The sequence below is a fragment of the Camelus bactrianus genome, chromosome 4 (assembly GCF_048773025.1).
Source record: "Camelus bactrianus isolate YW-2024 breed Bactrian camel chromosome 4, ASM4877302v1, whole genome shotgun sequence".
Taxonomy (NCBI): Eukaryota; Metazoa; Chordata; class Mammalia; order Artiodactyla; family Camelidae; genus Camelus; species Camelus bactrianus.
In genome coordinates this window covers 70,409,880-70,433,575 of record NC_133542.1, presented here as the reverse complement: position 1 = coordinate 70,433,575, position 23,696 = coordinate 70,409,880, and the positions used below count along the sequence as shown (strand labels likewise).

The 23,696-nt window shown below is 39.8% G+C and overlaps 1 protein-coding gene and 1 non-coding gene across 5 annotated transcripts in view; one reads left to right on the top strand and one right to left on the bottom strand.

The window, feature by feature from the left end:
• GARNL3 (GTPase activating Rap/RanGAP domain like 3) overlaps window positions 1-23,696 on the bottom strand; it is a 138,754-nt gene that overhangs the window by 78,353 nt on the left and 36,705 nt on the right. For all 4 annotated transcript variants that reach the window (XR_012506557.1, XM_074362260.1, XM_074362261.1 and 1 more), the window contains one exon: window positions 827-901. Coding sequence is in view for 3 of the 4 variants with exons in the window: in XM_074362260.1 (XP_074218361.1) it covers window positions 827-901 (75 nt within the window). In the remaining variant the exon portion in view is untranslated. The remainder of the gene's footprint in view (window positions 1-826; window positions 902-23,696) is intronic.
• LOC123617195 (U6 spliceosomal RNA) lies at window positions 7,128-7,231 on the top strand. The gene has a single exon (XR_006725329.1). It is a non-coding gene; the product is annotated as a U6 spliceosomal RNA (small nuclear RNA).

The following is a 23,696-nucleotide window of genomic DNA, read 5'->3' as shown; positions in this document are numbered from 1 at the left end:
TGAATTTCTCAATTATCCCAAGATAGTTTCCATCTTACAGATGAAGAATCTGGGCTTCAGAAAGGGTGCTTATTTGCTTGGGGTCACACAACTAGGAGGTGGGAGAACTGGAACTTGAACCCAGATTTGCCTGATTCCAAAGCTGGGGGTGCTGGAGCACTACGATGGGCTACCCCTCAGAGAAGCAGCAAAGTAGAAAAAACTGGGGGCTTAGACGGCACTCTGCAGTTTTGCGGGTAGATCCCAAGGGATGGAGTGGGTAGTGGAGGTTTTAAAGAAGAAAGGCCAGTGAGGTGAGTCCTTGTGGCCTACGGCAAGGAAGACCAACAGAGCCCAGAAAGAGGGCTTGGGCCCAAGGAGTGGCAGACAGGGATGGCCTCCTTTCCTGGTGTCTCCTCTGAATAAAGATGACATTTTGTAATCGCAGTCACTTTTCACATCTCTCTCTGGGACCCTGATATTGCTCATACGGCAGCGCCAAATGGACCAGCCCAGCAAAGGCGAAGAGCTGGGGTTCTGGCGCCACTCACAAGGGTGTGGCTGTGAGTTTGTCTCCGGTCTCAACGCTGGCAGACCACCTTCATGCGTCTGCCTAATTTTATTACAGATCTTTCAAAGGGTGTTAATAGTGCCTTACATACAAAGAATAATGGCGCTTTCTGAACTTCCCGTCTGCTTCAAGCAAGCTCTGAAGAGCTCTAGTTGAGTTCCCAGGCTCCCCTCAGGCAGCCTCCTGTGGCAGTGAGGATCCCCAGCAGCTCACTGCTGTCACAGGCACCACGGTCATGTGCGGGGTGACGATACGGGACCTGGGAGGCTTCCTTACCTCATCTGAAGAGCCATTTTCCACTCTGAATCTTCCGGCCCTTTGGATGGCTCCATCAGCATCGCTGGAAATAAGCTAGGGGACAAAAGAGCACTCAGTTAGGAAGCTGGGTTTGCAATGCCCCTTCCATCTGTCCTTATCTGCCTGTAAGTCAGTCAAATCCAGCGAGAGCTGGAGCGCCCAGCCCAGAAGTTGATGGTCTCTTTGAAGCTCTATCAGCCACGTCCTCATATGTAGGGCCCTACGGTCTTCAGGAAGTTGAAGAGTAAGGAACACCTAACCCATAAGAGTGGAAAACAAGAGCATCAAATCTAAATTTGAACATATTCCAATACTGAAAAGCACTGAAGTGATGCTCCCTGAAAAACAACCTTAATGCACGTCAAACACAGACAAGTGCAGCTTACACATGGCAAAACCAAAAGCCAAGTCTCAAGTTCAGCCGCCTTCATAGGAAAGCCTGAAAAACAATTAATGACTGGCAGAAACTCAACACTAGCATCACAGAAAGCTCTTGTGCTTCATTCAGTTTTAAACAGTTTCCAAAAGGCCAATTAGTCCCTTCACAGGCGGGCAGCCTGTATTTTAGCTCTGGCAATACGATGCTAACAAATAGACAGTCTTCGTTCAAGGAGCTCGGTGCTGGAAAGAGATGAGTTAAAAGGAAATCAGGGCTTGGAGCATCAGTCCTAACATGACTGACTCAAGACTTCTTAACTTACTTCCTCCTATATCTTCTAGATTTCTCAGTAGCAACATGGGGCAATGACATGTCTTATTTTAACCTTTTAAATCTGCCCCAAATTTGCAGCAAAGATCTGCTGACAATTTCCATATCCTAGACTCATTAGAACACACTTGCCCAGAGGGGCACTTCTCACCACTCTAACTCAAGGCTTACCCAGTAAAAAGATATACAATTTCTTATGGAAGATTATCTCATATTTTCACTCATGTTTAAGAGATATGAAGGTATGAAAATAAATGGAAAAATTTCAGGAAAAAACTATACAACTTTTCCCAAGGAAAATTGTATGAAAAAGATTGATAAATTCCATGATAAATATAAAAATAATAGTATCTAATATTTATTGAGTGCTTCTATATGCCAGGTACTCTTCAGGCCTTAACATGTATTATCTCATTTAATTCTCATAAAAACAACAAAGTTGGTACTATTATTATCCTCATTTACGAGTGAGGCAACTGAGGCAGAGAACGTTTAAAATAACCAGCTAAGGTCACATCTAGTATGTCGTAGACCTGGGACGTGAACACAGGCAGTCAGATTCTAGAAGCCCGCTATCCTCATTAACCACTACCCTACTTAACCATCCTCCATGGAATGTCCATGATAGGGTCCAGTTTTATACCTAACTTTATCCTGCAAAATAATTTCTAAAACATATATGAAGATTTTTATGTATATGTTTACCTTTTATGTCATCAGATCATTATACTGTTGAGAAACTGAAGATGGGCAATAGAGGCTGTGCTGTGAAGAATTTAATTTGCCCAGGGAGGTCTGGCCTTTGCTCTTGGCTCCTGGGAGTTGATCTCTAAGCCCTAGGAATGTCCTGTGTGAGTATCTGTTTACCTGGGGACTTTGAGCCACATGGGAGAGTATGGTGGGGGCTTTGGCTCACACGGTATCATATCTACCTCTGGACACCAAAACCGAGGTGAGCTTCCCTGGTTGGCAATACTCCACGTGTACTGCCACACAGCATTGCCAGGAGGCGTTAGTGCTGCCCATGACGCCATGGGAGAGGACAGCTGGAAGATCTGCCTTTGGATCTTTCCCAGACTCTGTCCCGTGTGTCTGTTCCCTTGGCTGATTTTAATCTGTATCCTTTGCTGTAATAAATGGTAAGTGAGCTTAACAGCTTTCAGTAAATTCTGTGAGTCCTCTTCTAGCAAATTATCAAACCTGAGTGACCCTGGGGACTCCTGAACTCTGCAATTGGTATCAGAGGTGAGGGATCTTGTGGATGGTTTCCTAACCTTACAGGCCAGTTCTAAAGTACAAGAGCAAGATGAATTTAGGTATCCTGGGGTCACTGCCACTTTCACAGGGGAGTATAGAGGATTCAGTGTCAGTTCTTTGCTTGTGAGCCTCTACTCACTGTTAAAATGCAGAGAATAGCAAATCAGTTTCAAGTCGGGTGTTACTGGTATAGGCTGCCTGAAGGGCTTTGGGAGAGGCATTCTGAGGTCACATCTGAACTTGGCAAGGAAAGAGAGCTGCAATCTATTACTAAGGTCTGCCACAGGTGTATAAAGAGAGAGGGTGACACACACATCCCTGAGTTAGAGGTTGGTAGACACAGTCCTCACTATAGCCAGTCTCATCAGGGCCCCAAGACTTGAGAAAGGAGCTGATGGTCATTCACTGATTCACTCAGACATTCACATAACCAATGTAAGTAGTGATACTGCCAGGCACAGGCTATACTGCTCTTTTCCTCTGATGAGATTAGAACAAGAAGCTTATTGCTTACTTTGATTAAAAGGTTCAAGAAGAAGAAAGGAAGGATATGTTTAATGATTGGATGGTTAAAAGGAATTTAGCTCCCTCTTGACTACAATCACGAAATCCACAAAGACCCTGGAATCCTGCCTCCATCTAACCTGTTTAACTCCATCACATCACCACCTCCACCATCCCCATCTCCATCCAGGTCACTGTCACCTCTCACCTGGATGATGACCACCTCCTGATCGGCCTGTCCATCCACCCACCACTGCTTCTCTCCAAACAACTCCTCACACTGAAGTGCAGGGGATTTTGGCAACTGCAAATCTGATTGTCCCACGATCCCACATCTAGCCCAGCAGCCCCACTCCTTTACCCCAGAGGACATGCACAACGCTACTCCCTCGCCCAGAAGGCCCTCCTCTCCCATCCTCCCATCGTGAACTCCTTCTCATCACTCAGTTTCACCACAGTCCCCACCTACCTGCCCTGGCCTCAGCTGCCTGGGGAAATGCCCCAGAGCAGTCCTCCCAGTTGTGATTTACCTTTCTTTCTGCCATTACCCACGCCCTCCTTCTACGCCCATGCAGAAGCTCCAGGAAGACAGCGACTATGTTTTTTTCATCACCGTACCTCCAGAGCTATGCTCATTGCCTGACTTAGTACAGATACCCACTAAAAAGTTATTACACAGGAAATCTGTGAATAGATGAATGCCACATCCCTGTGGCTATGACTGGGGGTGAGATCTAGTCCAGTTCTGGAAACCAGAGAATGTTCATTACTCACACAAGAAATTTCAAAGAAATTCTACCACATCTATCATGAAGGAAAGACCAAAGTGAAGGACAGACCAAATCACGTGAATCACCATTTGTGAGGGAAAGGCAGCTCGAGTGGCAATGTGATCAAACTTGCCAGGTCAAACTATCCCTGCTGAGCTCCCACTGGCCAGGCCTGTCTCAGGTGAGGGTGGGTGTTAGGACATTAGGTGGGAAGGGGATCTACCAGTCACACTGGGGACGTGATTCTCGCAGGGACGTGAAATGGCAGTCCCAGAGCTCCCCTGCCTGCCTCAGCCTCACAGCTGGCTTGGACAGCTGGCTAAATAAAGCAGAGGGTGCCGGGGAGGCTGGTGCTGACCAGGCTGGTACACCAGCTGATGTGAAAGCTCCAGTGAATTATGGGATGAGAAAAACAACACTGCAGAAAAAAAATCCATTTAACATGACAGAGAAGCTATTTCTATCAGTAGTTTTCTTTCCGTTATTCCTCATAAGCCTCTGATCTGGCCAACTAAAACTATAAAGATCTATAAACTCTTCCCTTTGTTGGAAGGAGGTTTGCCACAGGCATAACATAAAGACCCATCTAGATGCCCAGTACTGCACACCCAGAAGCCCTCTCCCCTGACGCCTTCTACGTGGTACAGAGTTCTGGCTACTGCCAAAATCCTTTCTTGCCACCTTCCACAGTAATGGAACTATAGCCGGACACATGGCTAGACCACATTTCCCTCAAGGTGGCCATTTGACTTAATTCTCCCCACTTGAAGGTGGGTCAGAGTCCCAGGTGGCACACAGGGATCTCGGCCCTTTAGAGAGGGAAGGTGCCTCCCCTACGTGTTCTTCCCCTCTCCACTGACTAGAACCTCAATGACCAGAGAGACCTTGACGTCCATATTGAAGACAGTGGGTTCATCTCGAGCCTGAATGTGCGGGGCAGAGTCACTCAACAAAAAATGCTTGGTTGGATATGACAGAGAAATACAGTTGTTCTTAACTGCATTTCAATGTTCTAGGCCAATTATATACCCTGTAATATACCCTACAAGGAAGAACAAAGAAAAAAATCATTGAACCAATGACAAGTCCATAACTTAAAATGTAGAAACTGATCTGAGGTATATGAGCAAATGTTCTAGAAAACATATTGGCTATAAAAAGCACAAGGAAATTTTAGGCAATTGCTAATTGTAATAATTTGGGAGGATACTTGGTCTATGAAAATGGAACAATCTGTGATTAGCTTTCAGATGTAAAGTATAGTTTCTGAATTTTGAAATGTAGACCACATTTCACAGTGACCACACTGAATTGAAAATTAGATATTGAGAAGAAAATGCCTCCAAGAGTAAATTAGAATATCAGTTTGAGATAGATAGAGGAAACTGACTATCAAAAACACAGAGAAAAATGCAAGGAATCATAGACTGAGGTGTTATTAAGATGGTCTTTGGGCAGGGAACCCAAGAATAACCAAATTATTCCCTAGACCAACCAACCTCTGGTGAGGTCTAGACCACAACTAGAGAATGAGCTAGACCACAACTAGAGAATGCCTTTTTTACTGAAGACTGGCCTGAAAGGTTTAGAAACATAGAGAGCAAGTCAGTCTGAGATCTCATCACTCCAAAGCCAGCAGAGAGAAAGGGAGTCCGTCAGTCTCCTCATATAGGGGTATATCTGGCCCTTTGTTACTCTTCTAGGAGAAATGTCCAAAAAGGACATTCCCACATGTGCCCCAACCTTTGCAAGTGCCGCTCTACCTACCCAGGAGTTCAGTGACCAGTAAGATGTTTTAATCTTTCAATCCAGATCTTACTCCTGAAAGATGGAGTGAAGGAGAGGGGTAGAATGAAGAAGTGGGTAACAGGGAGCCTGGAACTCCTCCTAGAGGTCAATGGAGAGAAGAGTACAGACATTGCAATAAATAGCAATGGGTTATACTCCCCTATCAAAGGAAAAAAGACTCCAGGATTGGAAACATAAATGAAATCCAACTAGCTGCAAGCAAGAGATAATAAAATAAAACAATACAATAAGACAATCATGAAAAAGAAAGGCAAAGGAAAAAATATTCATGGTAAGTTGGGGAAAAATGGTTAGGAAATAATAAAACCAAAAGGTAGAACTTAGGAGAAAAATATCAAATTTAAAAAGTTATGGTACATGAATAAATAGATCTACTGCTCCCAAAACACAATAATTATAGACACTGATTATAAAGCAAAACTATTATAAATAGAAGTTTCTAAAATTATAATTATAATGGGATATTTTAGAATATTTCTCTTTGATAGGCCAAGGCTAAAACTAGTAAGGAATTAAAAAAATTCAAATAATAAAATTAGTAAGCATGCTTTAATAGACATTAACTAAATTTATCAAAGTACAAATAGAGAATACACACCTTTTAAGAACATCTATTAAAGTTTTAAAAATTGATCAAATATTGGATAGAAAGTAAGCATGAATAAATTCTATAAAATAGAAACTGTATACATAATATTTTATTTATTATTAGTTTTTATTTTTTAATGGAGGTATGGGGGATTGAACCTGGGACCTCATGCATGCTAAGCACATGCTCTACCACTGAGACATACCCACCTCCCTAGAAACTGTATAGATAATTTTTTAGCATCATCCAACTGAATGAGAAATTAGTAACCAAAGGACTAAAAATTGGGAATTTAAAATTATCTGAAAAAACTCTTGGTTCAAGTAGAAAAACTAAAATTGGACACTGTTCAGACCTCAACAGTGAGAACAGTACCTATCAAAGGAGATAATGCAATTGATGCTACATTTACAAGAAAATTCATATTCTTAAATGATTTCATTATTAAACAAGAATGAATAACAACAATGAACTAAGCATTAATTTCTAGAAGATATAAAAAGAAAAATGAAATAAATCCAAGGAAAGCAGGGGGAAGGAATCAATAAAAGATCAGGGCAGAAATTATAGATTTAGGAAGACAGCAGAATCAATGAGTACATCCAAGAGATGGCTAACAAGCCTGATTCTAAAAATCAAAGAATGCTTGCTTCGGCAGCACATAGATTAAAATGGGATTGAAATAGAGAAGATTAGCATGGCTCCTGTGCAAGATGACATGCAAATATGAAGCGTTCCATATTTTTATAAATTAGGAGTTTGGGATTAATAGATACATACTACCATATGTAAATAGGTAAACAACAAGGACTTACTGTATAGCACAAGGAATATATTCAATATCTTGAATATCTATATTTTTTGTTTTGAGAGGAGGTAATTAGGTTTATTTATTTATTTTGGTAGAAGTACTGGGGATTGAACCCAGGACCTCAGGCATGCTAGGCATAAGCTCTTCTACTGAGTTATACCCTGCCCACCTTGAATATCTATAATGGAAAAGAATCTGAAAAAGAATATATATATGTATATACATATATATAACTGAATCAATTTGCTGTACACCTGAAACTAACACATATTGTAAATCAACTATACTTCGATAAAAAAGTAAATAAATAAAAAGCAAAGAAAAAACACAAATATATGGAGTGATAATAAAGAAAATATAATTGCTGAGAAGAAAAGAGATTTTAAAAAGTGTGAGAGAATACCATATGAGACTATGCGAATATTACCAATAACTTCAGTAAAGTGGAAATTTTCTAGGAAAATATACACAATGAAGATTATTTTACAAAGAGAAAGAAACCTGCATATACCAATAACTGTTTGTAGAACTGGAGAGGTTGTCAGAACAGCGCCCCACAGAGGCAGCCTAGGCTCCGAGGGCCTTTGGAGGAGGTGAAGGGCCCATCCTCACCTGCCACCTACACCTTCACTCAAAGAAAGCAGGAGAGAGTTTCCCTACAGAAGACACAAATAACAGAATTCTTTTGCATTTGTTTGGGTACAGAAGGTCAGGGAAAGGATATTAACACATATTTAACATCGGTAATGCTAAGGGAAAAGGACAAGATTGTTATGCTATTTTACTTCATTTTGCCTGACTTCTCTTAATATGGTCAAACACCAAAGGATCAGTGTTGAGGAAGACAGTGCCCAAGAGAGAAAAGGGAAAAACAAAATCAAACCTTCACTTGGTTACGATCTGCCAGGCACTATGAGGGATTCCTTTAGAGTTCCTGCACTGCCCAATACTGTAGCCACTAGCCCCATTTAAATCCAATTATAAATTAATTAAGATAAAATAAGAAACATTCAGTTCCTCTGTTGCTCTGCCTACATTTCAAGTGTTCAATAGCTGCTACACTGGGTAGTGAAAATGACAAATTTCATTAGTCACAGAAAGTTCTGGACAGGACTGTGATATGCTGGACTTTGATGCAACTCTGGGTGACCAAGATTAATTCAGTTTCTCAGGCTGAAACTCCTTCAGTTAGCTAAATACACTAAAAATGGTGGAAATTCACATAATTTAATATCCAGAGTAGAGGCTTGGTCCAATCTCAGCCAAACTGTAACTGACTCTTTTAACATGAAACAGTAGTCAATGTATTAGCTGTTTTATTTCCAGAAAAGTACTATCCAAGCAATAATATCCATTTGTATGATTTAACAATTTAATGCAAAAGAAAAAATTAAAATAGGAAGAATAAAGTGTTATTCATTAACTACTATAAATAAAAGTATTATTAGTTTAATATTAGAGGCAATTAGATGAGAAAATTTCCTAAATTAATACATACATTTTCAAAAACCAAAAAGTTCTTTTCCTCTCTACTTAATTGCTTTGTTTCTTCGGGCTGGTGTCTGTTTCCACACCTAAAGCAGTGCTAGGATTCCCTGCAATCTCTGTTTATCACACACTGTGTACCTGGGATTCAGGCATATCTGAATCATAGAAACAGTATTTTAACCTAGGAAAAAATCTTTAAGCATTTATGTAAATTATATCTTTAAAAATAATATTTCAGATTTCCACCCCCTGCCCCATCTCCTTTCTTTAAAATGAGTGGTTACAAGGGTGGGTTTTGGGACCCAGCTGACCAAGTTCAAATCTCAGTTCCACATTTACTAGCTGTGTGACCTTAGGCAAATCACTTAATTTTTCCTTTCTAAATTTTGTATTTGTTATCCCTAAAATTAGGGCAATGATTGTGGCGACTTTAGGGCTCGAGGAGAGAATTCAGTAATATAAAACACAGAATGAGCCTAGAATAGTGCCTGGACATAGGAAGTGCTCAAGCATGTTATAACAATGCATATTATAACAGTATCGTAACGATTAAAATAAAATGCCCTGATTATTGTTAGTATGATTAGACTATTTTAATGCTGCACTTAAACTCTTCAAAGCTCTGTTTAAACATTGGTCTATCTTGCCAACATTATTGAGAACCTGTTTCTCAGGGCTGGTACTAAGTGCTGGATTTATAAAGAAAAATGCAACATGATCCTGCCCTGGAGAAGCACAGAGCCCAGTGGGAGAGAAAGACGCACACACATATAAACAGATAAATCACCACACAACCTAGTTAAATGCCACAGCACAGAAGCAAGGATAGGGCACCGGGGGAAGGCACAGGCTGGAGAGACAACTCTGCCTGGGGGAGCCGAAGGTTTCATTGCTATAATGCAATTTCTTCTGGTAGCTGTATAGGACCTTTGAGAAATGACTCCTAGCATAAGCAGATTTTTTTAAACTACAAATACTGGTCAAGCAGACCATTTGCATATGCAAATCACAGATATGAAGACAAACACATACACCCCTGATTTAGAAAGTACTGCTCAGAAGGGAAGAAAGGAAGTTAAAATGTTTCCATCAAGAAAAGGCTGGGGGATAAGGGCTAAACATGGGCTGAATGAGCCTTCACAGACTGGTGTGTGCTGCTCCTGGGCCCTCGTTCACTTCTGCTGCCTGCAGAGAGAGGCGAGAGTGTGGGGAGCAGGGACCACAGGAGAGGTTCTCTTCTTCCCACTTTTTCACCCCAGTCCTAGTCTGCCTGTGCCAAAGGGCGGGGAAAAGATTTGGGAGGCTGGGCAGCTGGAGTGCAGAGCACAGGGTGCATGTCAGAACACGCAGATTGGTTAGAAGATTCTCTAGCTGGGAAGATAAATGTTGACTGAAGAACCACCAAAGCCTTGGATCAGGGCTCAGACTTTTCTTATCATCCTCATCTCTGGCTACCATCCTCAGAAACTCAATGTCCATCATGATGATTCATCTCATGTCTTGAGCTCACGGCCTTTTGTTTTCTCAAATCTAATGACCTCACTTGACTTCATGGCTTTGCCATCGACTTCTAAGACCCCAAACATGCTCTCACCCAGACTGGTACAGCTTTGTCATCACAGCACCTAACTTATAACCCACTCTGGCTCTTTCAGTACATATTCTAGCTGCGGATCAACCCTGTACTTACCAGCACACAGACCTTCGTACTGCTGACTGCTCCTCAAGCCCATCAAGTCAAGTCCCAGCTCTCAACCACTCCCACCAAGTAAACTCTCACTCTTCCTCTTCTGTGTTCAAAGAAACAAGTTTCCATATGACTAAGCCTATGTCAAGCTCCTGCTCCTTGACCACGGCTGGGTTGTCACTGCCACTCCCCATTTCTTTTATCCATGCCTTTTTCACTTCCCATCACATCTCCCATCTTGCCTCTGGCTTGTCAGTCACCAAATTACCACTTCAGAAACACATTTTCTTCTAAGCAGTGGCCTTTCCATCTATTCTATTCAGCAATCTGAGGCAAGTCAGGATGAGTAGTCATCTAACCCTCCATCTCAAAATATATCCATCTTGATTTCCCACTAAAATAATATCTGACCCACAGTCCCTGATACTCAGATTCCCAGTAAAATATTTGTAAAGATTCAGCACAAAAGATGACACTTCATGAGCCTGAAGACTGATTGTCCATCCTATGGCCAAAATATCAGGACACTTTCTACTCACTATATGGCCAGTGGAGAAGAACCGGGAAACATATTTGGTTACTGACTTTGTTGCCTGAACCAGTAAATTTGTTCACAGAAAGCTGGAGGGCAATTTACTCTTCTTTCCATCATCTCCTCTTGGCTAAGAAACACTGGGTCCATATGAAGAGTGACAATAAAATACTGGGAGTCATCCTTTTACTTCATGAAATACTGCATTTTGAGGTAGCCGCAGCCATTCCAGCACCAAGAAAACATTGGGCAAGATGTGGGGAGGGAGGGAGACAAAGTCCATCTTAGAAAATACAAAGCAAAAAGTGCCACAGGTAGGGAGAGAGACAGGAAGGGTCCTGGTAGCAGAGCAGCCTAGGGAACACAGTTTTGCCAATACGCCAAGCAGTTGGCCGCACCAAAGTGTCGCTGGGGATGGGGAGAGATTTAACCTTCATAATCTCCATCGCATTCTTTAATCTACACAGGTGGTATTTTCTCAAGCTTTTGTAAAGAGCTAAGCAAACATTACTTTAATAATCCTCTTCCAACCAGACTGCTACCTGTAGCCCCCTAAGTCCCGGCTGTATGTATAAATTCTAGAGCCACTGGTTCAGAGCAGCAGAAAGTCAAGCACAGAACATCCTATCTCATTCCTGTGAGCTTTACAAGATAAACACCAACTAGACCATGGATATTTGGATATTGATCCAGATGTTTAGTTCAGAGCAGCTGCAGTACCCAAAAGGACAATGAGAGCTGAAGGCCAGTTGTACATTGTCTGTTGAAAATACAAGGTTTGAATAGCTCTTTGTTTTCATTTGAAGATTTTGTAAGAAAACAAACAAACAAAAAACAACGCAACATTGTAAATCAACTATACTTCAAAAAAAAAAGGAGTTATGAAAAAAATGCTACATATTATCCTGAAAACTAAAAAAGGAAGCACATCATTTTTTTTCACTATGAAACCAAAAAAAATTTTAGAAAAGCAGTTGTAGTCCTCATGAGACAGAAAACACAATTTTTGCAACAAGTGTATACAGCTTGTGGAAGTGGGCAAGATTTAAAAAAAAAAAAGAGGACCAAAAATGAAAATATAGAATTTAAATCCTGATTGGAGGAAGAAAGCAAAATGTTTACTGTAGAAAACAGACACAGTAATGTTTATCATTTGAGATGGTTTCCTAGAATGAAAAGGAACAAAATAAAACGAAAATAATGAGAAAGAAAAGACAGTTACAGAGGACAGAGAAAAAGATCTTCCTTACTGCTTCAAGGGGGAAAATGAGCACTAATCAAAGATAAAGCTGAAGAAAATATTCATCTGTAACATAAGACCTGGGTCTAAGTACCACAAAGATGCAATGTTTTAGGCAAAACTGGTAAGAAGAGAAAATGCAGACAAACTATGGGAAACATTTTAAAAATAAAAGAATAAAGAAGATTTGAGAAAGCTTCAGGCAGAAAATGTTAACAAGAAAAAAAATAAACTGAACCGTCTCAGGCTTCTTTATGAACACTAAAGGGCAGAAGATAACTATACTGGGTTGAACGGTGTTCCCGCTGACCCTGAAATTTATATCCACCTGGAACTTCAAAATGTGCCCTTATTTGCAAAGAGGGTCTCTGCAGATGTAATTAAGTAAGTTAAGATGAGGTCACTGGATTAGGGTGGGACCTACGTCCAATGGCTGGTGTCGTTATAGGAGAAAAGAGAGGTTGGTGCAGATACATAAATGCAGATTAGGAGGCCATGTGCTGCAGAAGCAGTGACTGGAGTGGTCATCTACAAGCCAAACGGTGTCAGGGATTGTTGGCAACCTCCGAAGCTGGAAGAGGCAAAAAAGGATTTTTCCCCAGAACCTTCAGAGAGGGAGTGTGGCCCTGCTGACATCTTGATTTCAGACTTCCAGCCTCCGGAAGTACAAGAGAATAAATTTCTGTTGTTTTAAGCCATTCCATTTATGGTAATTTGTTATGGCAGGCCTAGAAAAATAATACAATAACAATAGATCAAAATTTGTGAGGTTTTAAGAGAGAAAGATGATGACTCAGAAATTTAAAAAACCAGCCAAGCTGTTCTTATGAAAGGCATAGCTCGAGACATTTTCAGACACAGAATGACTGAGAAAAGATAACCCTCACGTACTGCATAAAAAAACTTACCTGGAACTGCAGGGCAAGGATGCCTGCAACCATGATATTTACTATTATTCTAGTTACAGCCAATGTGTAGTCAATGCAATCAGACATTAAGAAGAAATAAGAGATTTAGATGGAAGAAGACAAAGTTGTCTGTGGAAGAGCATCTATGTCTTCAAAAAGAGAATACTTTGTTTTTAAGTAAAGAAGCACAATAAAATATATAGCCTCATTTTGTATATAAATTTAATTACTAAAGGGACATACACTAAATCTTAATAGTGATTATCTGTAGGTAATAGGATTACAGATAAATTTAATTTTCCTGTGCTTTTTCAGTATATTTCAAATTTTCTATAATCAGCATATATTCCTTTTATAATCAGAAAAGTATGTTTAAAAGTATATCAACACACACATACACACCCAAAGACTGGGAAGTAACAAAATATTTAAGAAAAGAAAAATGGAATTGATCAGACACCAGATATTTAGCAAAACTGATCTTTTAGCTAACACAGCTATGTACAACTGGGGATATAGCAAAAAAGAACAATGGCAGCAAGCTATGTACAACTGGGGATATAGCAAAAAAGAACAATGAGTCCTGCCCATTAGAAAAGGTAAGAAATCTGCACAAATAATTACAGTGTAAAACATGACAGGTGCCACAGAGAAATGCAAAGAACTGCAGGGATCTGAAAAGTGAAAGATGACTTTCTCATAGGGAAATCAGGTAAGAACATACAACCAACAGGATTTGGTAAGAGAGCGGATGTGGGCTATGGGTGATTTCCTGGTTTGTGAAATCAGCAACTGAAAGGGAGGTAGAGCCACTCATGCCATGATTTGGGTGGTGAGTTCAGGAGTGGGTATTTTAAGGTTCAACTGCCCATGGCGATGCCCAGTGGGCATCTATATGCCATGAATAGAGACCTGAGAAGAATATAAGGATCTGTGAGTCTAAAGACAGTACCCGAAGTCATGGGGGTAGGCAAGATCATGAGGGAGAGCATGTCCAGTGAGAAGAGTGTCTGAGGCAGAATCCTGAGGAGCAGCCAAATGTAAGGGCAGGCAGAAAAGAAGAGATTCCCACAAGAAGCTGGGAAGGTGAAGTCGGGAGGCGGGAGGAAAAATAGGAGAAGGCAGAGGTGTTGACGCCAAGGGAGGAGGAAGTTTGAACAGGGCGCAGGCGCAGGTGGGCCTGCGGGATAAAGACTAGAAGCATCAACTGGATTTGGTAGCAGGGAGGTCTCGGGTGACCTTGGCAAGAGGAGGCCCAGCAAAGAGCCAGAAGGCGAATTTGGAAGGGAAACTGTGGGACTATCATCTCAGGGATCAAAAAGAGAATTTAGAGTGGCTGAAATGTACTCCCAAAGCAATTAAAAAGTCTTCACATCTATTAAGCAAACACAGCTTGAGACTGTATTTTAAGACTGTAACACAGTGATAACTGCCATTTAAAAAGCTGAAGTCAAAAAGCACACAGTCCTTCTCTTACACATAATGGAGCCCAAAGCAACTACTTTAATTAAGTGGGTAAAACAGTTCAATATAAAAATAAGAATATTAGTTGTGGCATGAAACTGGGAGCCCTTTTTGGTAGGTCAGTCATGGCGGCTACACTGGATTTGGGGCATGCCTTTTCCTAAATTCACCCAGCGAAGGGGAAAAAGGGAGCAAATTCTACAACCTACAGATACTCTCCTCTCTTACAAAGAGTGTGAATCTGCTCCAGCCCACTGAAGGGATGTGTACCCCTAGGAAGCAGGGACTCGACCAGAGACAGGAGAAAGCTGAAGACAAGGGTCTCAGCTCAGGGGCGCTGAGAGAGACCAAATGCAGCCTCAGATGCTCTGGGTCCCACAGCCGCAGAGAAATTTCTCACAAGTTGCCAGCCAAGGGGCAACGAATAAGTTAAAACCACTAGACTTTATTCTGAGGGCCTGACAAAGAGCTCTGAATGTTCAGAGCCCACACGGTGAAAGGCTGGCAAAAAGACAAAATTCCTTTTCAAGGTAACATCACTAAAAGAAGTAAAAGAGTGGTTTTCAAATTGTTGGGTGTGTGTTCACGGCTGTTCAATACTACAATTTTGATGGCAGACCTGCCTAAATTCAGAAGTAAACACATATGTACAAAAGCACCTTTCAGAAAACTGAAAATATTTTCTATTCATAGGAGCAGCATACAAAGGTATATAACATTATATATTTTTGATGAAGCTTAAACTTTTTCTTTGCTGCAACTGATAATATATACTGCTGAGCCTGGTCTTACTGAAAGCTGAGGTGGGCATGCGACAGGACCTGGTATAGGGCAGAGGTCACTTTGGCACAGATAAGATGTGAGACGCAACAGGTATTATCAAGCAGACATCAAGAAAGATTGTGTGTTTGAGACACACGTGAGAATTTTACCTCCAGAGTATACAAGAGACCACAATCAAGACAGAAAACTCGATTTGCTGTGAAGAATTAACCAATAAACAATATGCTAACAGTTTGTATCTCTGGTTATACAAAATATAAACTATTGTATATTGATCAAAATTTGAAAGTATTTTTTCTTATATGAGGTTAGTTATTCCTGGGGATTCAAGATAGATTCATTAACTGCTAAGCACTTGCCCCATTATTCTAGATGAAAAATGCACTCTTTTTCAAAAAAAAAAAAAAAAAAGGAAAGTATGTTCACAGTACACCAGTTGAAGGGTACCATGTCCCACCAGCTGAAGATCACTAGAGTTACAGAACAAAGACCCCAGTGTGCCAGCAGAAGGTGCAGGAGCCAGAGATTGTGAGATGAGCTGAGGGGCCACAGCAGCAGCGAGGGTCACCCTGAGGAGGACGTGCAGCAGCACAGGAAGGGGAGACATGTGCGGCCACCAAAAGGAGCAGGAGCAACCCAGGCCCAAGGAGGGAAGTCTAATTTTGAAACTGGAGAGCATGCTGGTGCCCGAATATCACTGAAGTGGCTGCTTCCAGGGTCGATTTTGCCTGGGAAAATTTGAAGGACTTGTTTGGTATATTTATTATGGTGTGTTTAGCTAGTTGATTTGGAAGACTTTTGGATACCAACTATCCAGACTATTAACACAGGGCTCAGTGCTCAAGATGGTCACCAAATGGCTGGTCAGGTGATGCTAATTCTCTCCAGCTGTTTTTGATCCTAGGAAAATAGGTCATAAAATCACACTAATCAATAAGTAGGGTAGGGAGGAGACAAGGGTTAAAACTATTCTATAAACTAGACTACCATCAGTGGGGGACAGAGGATGTGCTGTTAAGGGCTAGAAGCTGAATACAGAAATATTTTAAAATTTATGCTCTATCTTACTGTTTCAAAAAGATTTAAAGCAGCTTACTGAAATATACCTTACTCAAAGGAGAAAGTCAGACAGAACAAATTCAGAACAAGAGAAAATTAGATGTGGGTAAATAAACTGAAAACAAGAGAATAAGATTAGGTTGCATGTTATAAAATCCTGTAAGGCTGTTGGAGGCAAGCCATAAATAGGGTCCTGAGCTTCCTAGAGGCCAACGTAAAGAGGGAAAAACCCAGCCACTCAGAGGAGTCCCACTGCTTAAAATGTTAACAACAAAGCAGCTTTTTGGTCCTGAGAAAAAGCTTTTCTCATAGGTCCTCTTAAAGGAGACACTATGTGGCAGACGGAGAAAACTCCTTAAGAGTTTCCTGCAAGAGACATACCGTCCAGAACCATGTGGCTCTTTTCCACTCTGTTCCTCAGTGCAGGTTTAAGGCAAAAGGCCAAGGTGCAGATCAAGAGAAGCAAGACTAAGAAGAGCCAAGACAGGCAGGCCAAGTGTTTGTAGCTAACTTATGGTTGGGCCTAATCCAGGAATTAAATTTAAACCATTTATAGCATGGACATCTCTTTGGATAATTCTTTATGAACATTCTTCTTAAAATCAAGCTTTTGTTAAGATTTAGACCAAAGAGAGTTTGAAATTACACATTTCAGCTAAAACACACAGCAGAGCTACTCTGTGCTGCTGATTAAGGGCAGAGGTGTTTGCTCTAACAATCAACCTAATTTCCTTAAAAACAGTCTATAAGGAGCAAGGCTACGAGAGCTCGGGCTTGTAGACTAAGAGATTAAGCACAAGGGCTCTTGGAGTCAGACCTGAGTTTGAGCATAACCTCTACGCTCACTAACTGTGGGAACTCTCTGAGATCCTCCGATACATGGGAATCTATTCAATGTCCGCAAACGTATTCTGAGCATCCACAGTGTGTAGTGTAATCAAATAATATCCACTGCCTTCAGTCGTTTGTGAGGATTAAATAGGGGAAGTCACCGAAAATATTTAGCCCAGTGACTAGGTGCATAGTGAGCATTCAGTAAATGTTAAAACTAATAATAATAACAACAAAATAATCATAATAAAAGGTTTCTGGTTCCATTCTAATGCATAAATAATTACATGATTAAGGTCTCCAAGTTCATTACTGAAAATAGCCTGGAATTTTAGCCTGGAATTTTAGCCTGGAAAATGTTCGACGTCAGCCACAAAGGCATCAAAAATATCAGAGTCCCACATTTTTAAACCTTGTTAACTCACTGATAACTCCAGGATAAATGTTGTGCCTTGTGGTACCTACATGAGTCAACCTGCTATAAAAGCCTTAGATATAAGCTGGTTAAATATTAGAGAGCATCTGCCAAAATTATGATTCTAGTTGTCGACTGCTGAAGTCTTGATGTTCTGATGTTCCTGAGGGAAATATGCTAGTACCTTCACTCATCTCTCAATTTAGTGATACTACATGGAATATAATTCTCCCATAAAATGCCTCTGAAAATAAAAAGCCTCCTCAACCCTGAACAGAGAACAAAACTGCACTGTATTAGGGATGCCGGGCAGGCAGCTAAATCACTCATTAGCCAAGAGTCATCTTTCTGCACAACAGTCCCACAGGCAAAATTCAAATTCGTGCCTGAGCAAAAATACAAATTACTACATATCAGACTTCAAAAATCTTCACACAGTCAAAATCTTAAACATTAAAATCTGCAGATGCCAACCAAGCTCATGATAAACCAACCTTTTTGGTTGTACTTAGTACAGCCAAACATCCTTTGAGGCCACCCTGAGTTCATAGCAACAAAACCATGCTACCGTCACAGAGACACGTCTGTATGTTTCTTTCTGATACACAGGGGAACTTGCAGCTGGTCCACATGCAGGCTCGAGCCATTTAGGTACAAATTTTAAAAGGAATAGACAATATACTACCCTATTTTATCCCGACTTGAAATTTCCTGCCGATCATGTCTTTACCGGAAGTATCAAGACGTGGGGTTACATGAGGATCTGTAGCTGGCCTGGGCAGCAGAGAGGTCCATATGGTACCCAGACCATTCATCACTTGTAACATATCAGTTTCTTCTCCATTGAGTCAAAGGCCAGGAAAAGATCAATAAAAGCTACAAACAATCTTATGATTTTCCTGACAGATTCCGATACAATGTGATGAAGAATGGTCTATGGGGTAATAGCTGTGCCTTGCTTAGAATGCTGCCATGAGAGGCCAGACTTTCAATTCATCAAAAAGAAAAATGGCATACGTTTTAGACCGAATGCACTGCAAGCTAATGAATCTAACTATATTGGAGTGGGGGGGAATCAAAGAAGCTTGTTTTCCTTTTTCCTTATTTATTTTTTATGGGGTTAGGCTACTCTCTAATTTCAACCAAACTGAACCAATTATTCATTCATTCAATTAATATTTACTAAGTAACTAATACTGTGCATTGTGGTTGGTACTAGGGACACAGTCCTAAATAAAGAGTCATGATTCCTATATTTAGGGAGTTGATAATCTATATCATTGTTCATAGGATTAAAAAAAAAAGTGCTAGGGATGACAGTCCACTAGTAGAGAAGACATTTTAACCAGGTGCTTTTTTGTTTGAGCTTTTAAATCATCGACTGTATTAGGGAATGTTACAAATACATTTGGGGCTTCCTGCCCAGTTCATGCTTTTTTTGGAGGTTTTTTTTTGTATATATATACAATTTTATTGAAGTATAGTCAGTTTACAACGCTGTGTCAATTTGTCGTGTACAGCACAATGATTCAATCATACATGAACATACATACATTCATTTTCATATCCTTTTTCACCATAGGTTACTACAAGATATTGAATATAGTTCCCTGCACTGTTCAGCATGAACTTGTTTATCTATTGTATATATATCAGTATCTGCAAAACTCTAACTCCCAGTTTATCTCCTCCCACCCCACCCTCTACTGGTAACCGCAAGTTTGTTCTCTATGTCTGAGAGTCTGTTTCTGTTTTGCAAATAAGTTCATTTGTCTTTTTTTTTTTAGATTCCTCATATACCTGAAATCATATGGTATTTTTCTTCCTCTTTCTGGCTTATTTCACTTAGAATGACAATCTCCAGGTCCATCTACATTGCTGCAAATGGCATTATTTTTTTTTATTGGTGAATAGTATTCTATTGTATAAATATACCACAACTTCCTTATCCAGTATCTGTAGATGGACATTTAGGTTGTTTCCATGTCTTGGGCTATTGTAAATAGTGCTGCTATGAACATTGGGGTGCATGTATCTTTTTGAATTAAGGTTCCCTCTGGATATATGCCCAGGAATGAGATTGCTGAATCATATGGTAAGTCTATTTTTTAGTTTTTTGAGGAATCTCCATACTGTTTTCCATAATGGCTGCACCAAACTACATTCCCACTAACAGCATTGAAGGTTTCCCTTTTCTCCACACCCTCTTCAGTGTTTATCGTTTGTGGACTTCTGAATGATGGCCACTCTAACTGGTGTGAGGTGATACCTCATTGTAGTTTTGATTTGCATTTCTCTGATAATTAGCAATATTGAGCATTTTTTATGTGTTTATTGGACATTTGTATGTCTTCAATGGAGAATTGCTTGTTTAGGTCTTCTATCCACTTTTCAATTGGGTTATTTTTTTTTCTTATTAAGTTGTATGATCTGTTTATATATTCTGGAAATTAAGCCCTTGTCAGTCTCATCTTTTGCAAGTATTTTCTCACATTCCATAGGTTGTCTTTTTGTTTTGCTTATGGTTTCCTTTGCTGTGCAAAAGCTTACAAGTTTAATTATGTCCCATTTGTTTGTTTTCGCTTTTATTTCTATTGCCTGGGTAGACTGCTCTAGGAGAACATTGCTGAGATTTATGTCAGATAATGTTTTGCCTGTGTTTTCTTCTAAGAGGTTTACAGTGTCTTGTCTTATGTTTAAGTCTTTAAGCTATTTCGAGTTTATTTTTGTGTATGGTGTGAGGGGGTGCTCTAATTTCATTGATTTATGTGCAGCTGTCCAGTTTTTCTAACACCACTTGCTGAAGAGACTGTTTTTACTCCATTGTATGTTCTTGCCTCCTTTATCAAAGATTAGCTGACCAAAACTTTGTGGATTTATTTCTGGGCTCTCTATTTTGTTCCATTGATCCATGTATCTGTTTTTGTACCAATACCATGCTGTTTTGATTACTGTCAGCTCATGCTCTTTGAAACTGACTTTTGTCTCTATCCTTCTCAGAGAGAATCTGTCCTATCCACAAACTTTGCTGAGGATATGGGGTCTAGGAGGCCACAATTATATCACATGACCCCACTACTCTGAACACAACTGTTTGAATCAGGGATAGACAGCTGGACCAGAGGAACCAGTCCATAACATTCTATTTGGAATTTGAAATTAGGGTCCAAGTATGAACAGACTATGATGAGCAATGGAGATGCAAGACCAAGGGTACTGAGGTAGATGGAAATCAATTTAATAATAAAAACAGTTAATAAGTAGTGTTCCATGTGGTATATATGTATACTATGTGGTGTATATTATATATGTGTGTGTGTGTGTGTGTGTCTGTGTATGTGTATGTGTGTGTGTGTATATATATATATATATATATATACATACACTATGTGGTATATATGTGTGTATGTGTATATATTTATGTGTGTGTGTGTGTGTGTGTGTGTGTGTGTGTATATATATGGACACCACAGCTTCTTTCATAAGAAAGAATAAAATAATGCCATTTGCAGCAACATGGTTGTACCTGGAGATTGTTATACTAAGTGAAATAAGCTAGAAAGAAAAAGAAAAATACCATATGATATCACGTTTACATGTGGAATCTAAAAAAATGACACAAATGAACTTCTTACAAAATAGAAACAGACTCACAGACATAGAAAACAAACTAATGGCTACCGGGGGGAAGTAGAGGAGGGGTGGAGGGATAAATTGGGAATTCAGGATTTGCAGATACTAACTACTATATTAAAAATAGATAAACAAGGTCATACTGTATAGCACAGGGAACTATACTCAATATCTTGTAATAGCCTATAATGAAAAAGAATATGAAAAGGAATACACACACACACACACACATATATAAAACTGAATCACTATGCTGTACACCAGAAATTAACACAGCATTGTAAACCAACTATATTTCAATTAAAAAAAAAAAAAACCAGTTGATGAGAACTTAGTATGCCAGGCCCTTGCCAGGGCCTAGAAATGCAACAATGAACAAGGCAGACATGGTTCCCCTTCTCACCTCTAGTGGATGACAGAGTAGTTAGTAATCAAATAAATGAAATCAATACCAGTTGTGATAAATACCATTAAGAAAATAAAGAGGATGCTGAGTTGAGAATAGCATGAAGAGGACTACCGTAGAGAGAGTGGTCAGGGGAGGCCTCTCTGACAATGTGGAATTTAAGCTGAGACCAGCCATGAGCAGTGCTGGGGAAGCCATCCCAGGAAGAAGGAACAACAAGTGCAAACTGGGAAGAACTCAAATGAGTCTAAAGATGAAAATCAGGCCAGATGTCTGAAGCACCGTGAGTAAAGGGCATGAAAGGACGTGGGAGAGGAAGGCAGAACAGTGATCACGCAGGATCTTGTAGGGCTTTGTAAAGGGTCTGAACTTGCAGTGCAGTGGGCCACTGAAGGGTCTTCAGAAAGAAAAGACAATATGTTGTCAACATTTTAAAACATCACTCTGGCGTAAGGACAGACATATAACCAATGAAATAGAAGAGAAATCCCAGAAATTAACCCTTGTATACATGGTCAATTGATTTTTGACAAGGATGCCAAGACCATTCAATGGGAAAAGGACAGTCCTTTCAAGAAATAATGCTGAGAAAACTGGATATCCATGTGCAAAAGAATAGAGCTGGACTCTTACCTTACACCATATGCTAAAATTAACTCAAAGTGGATCAAAGACATAAATATAAAAGCTACTACTATAAAACTCTTAGAAGAAAACAAGGGGAATCTTCATGACATTGGATTTGGCCATGATTTCTTGGATAAAACAACAAAAGTACAGGTCATAAGAGAAAAAAAAAACAGATAAAATGGACTTCATGAAAATTAAAAATTTGTGTGCATCCAAGGGCATTGTCAACAGGATAAAAGGACAACCCACATAATAGGAGATAGGAGAAAATATTTGCAAATCATGTATCTGATAAAGGTTTAATATCCAGACTATATTATGAACTCCTACAATTCAACAACAAAACAAACAATCCAATTTTAAAATGGGCAAAGGCCTTAAATATCATTTTTCCAAAGAAGATATACAAATGGTCAATAAGCACATAAAAAGATGCTCAACATTATTAATCATTAGTGAAAGGCAAATGAAAACAACCATGAGATATCATGTCACACCTATTAGGCTGGCTATTAAAAAAAAAGGAAAATAAGTGTTGGTGAGAAGGAAGAGAAACTAGAGCCCTGGTGCACTGCTGGTGGAAGTGATGCAAAATGGTGCAGCCGCTGTGAAACTGGTTTAAGAGTTTCTCAAAAAAGGTGAAAACAGAATTACCACACAATCTAGCAATTCCACTCCTAGTTAATATATCCAAAGAAAATCAGTGGCTTGAGCACATATATACCAATGTTCATAGCAACATTATGCTCAATAGCTAAAAAATGGAAACAATCCAAGCAACCACCCATAGATGAATAAACAAAATGTGGTATATATGTGGTGGAATATTATTCAGCCATAAAAAAGAATTAAATTCTGATACATGCTATAACATGCATGAAACTTGAAAATATTATGCTAAATGAAATAAACCAGGCACAAAGAGAACAAAGATTGTGTAATTCCACTTACATGTATTTGGAAAATAGGCAAATTCATAAAGGCAGAGATATAATAGAGGTTACAAGGGCCTGGGGAAGGAGGGGAATGGGAAGTTATTATTTAATGGGTAGAGTTTCTATTTGGTATGTTGAAAAATGTTTTGGAAGCTGATAGTGGTGATGGTTGCATCACATTGTTGATGTACATAATGGCCCTGAAATACACACTTAAAAATGGTAAATTTTATGTTGTATGTATTTTACCATGATGAAAAGAAATATTTGAGAAAAAACACCACTGTTGAGAAAAATGGACTGGAGAGAGGAAACCAGGCTATAGGGGCAGCTGGTGTGCAGAGAGGAGAATGGTACTGACATGCAGTGAAAACTGAAGCTGAGAAATC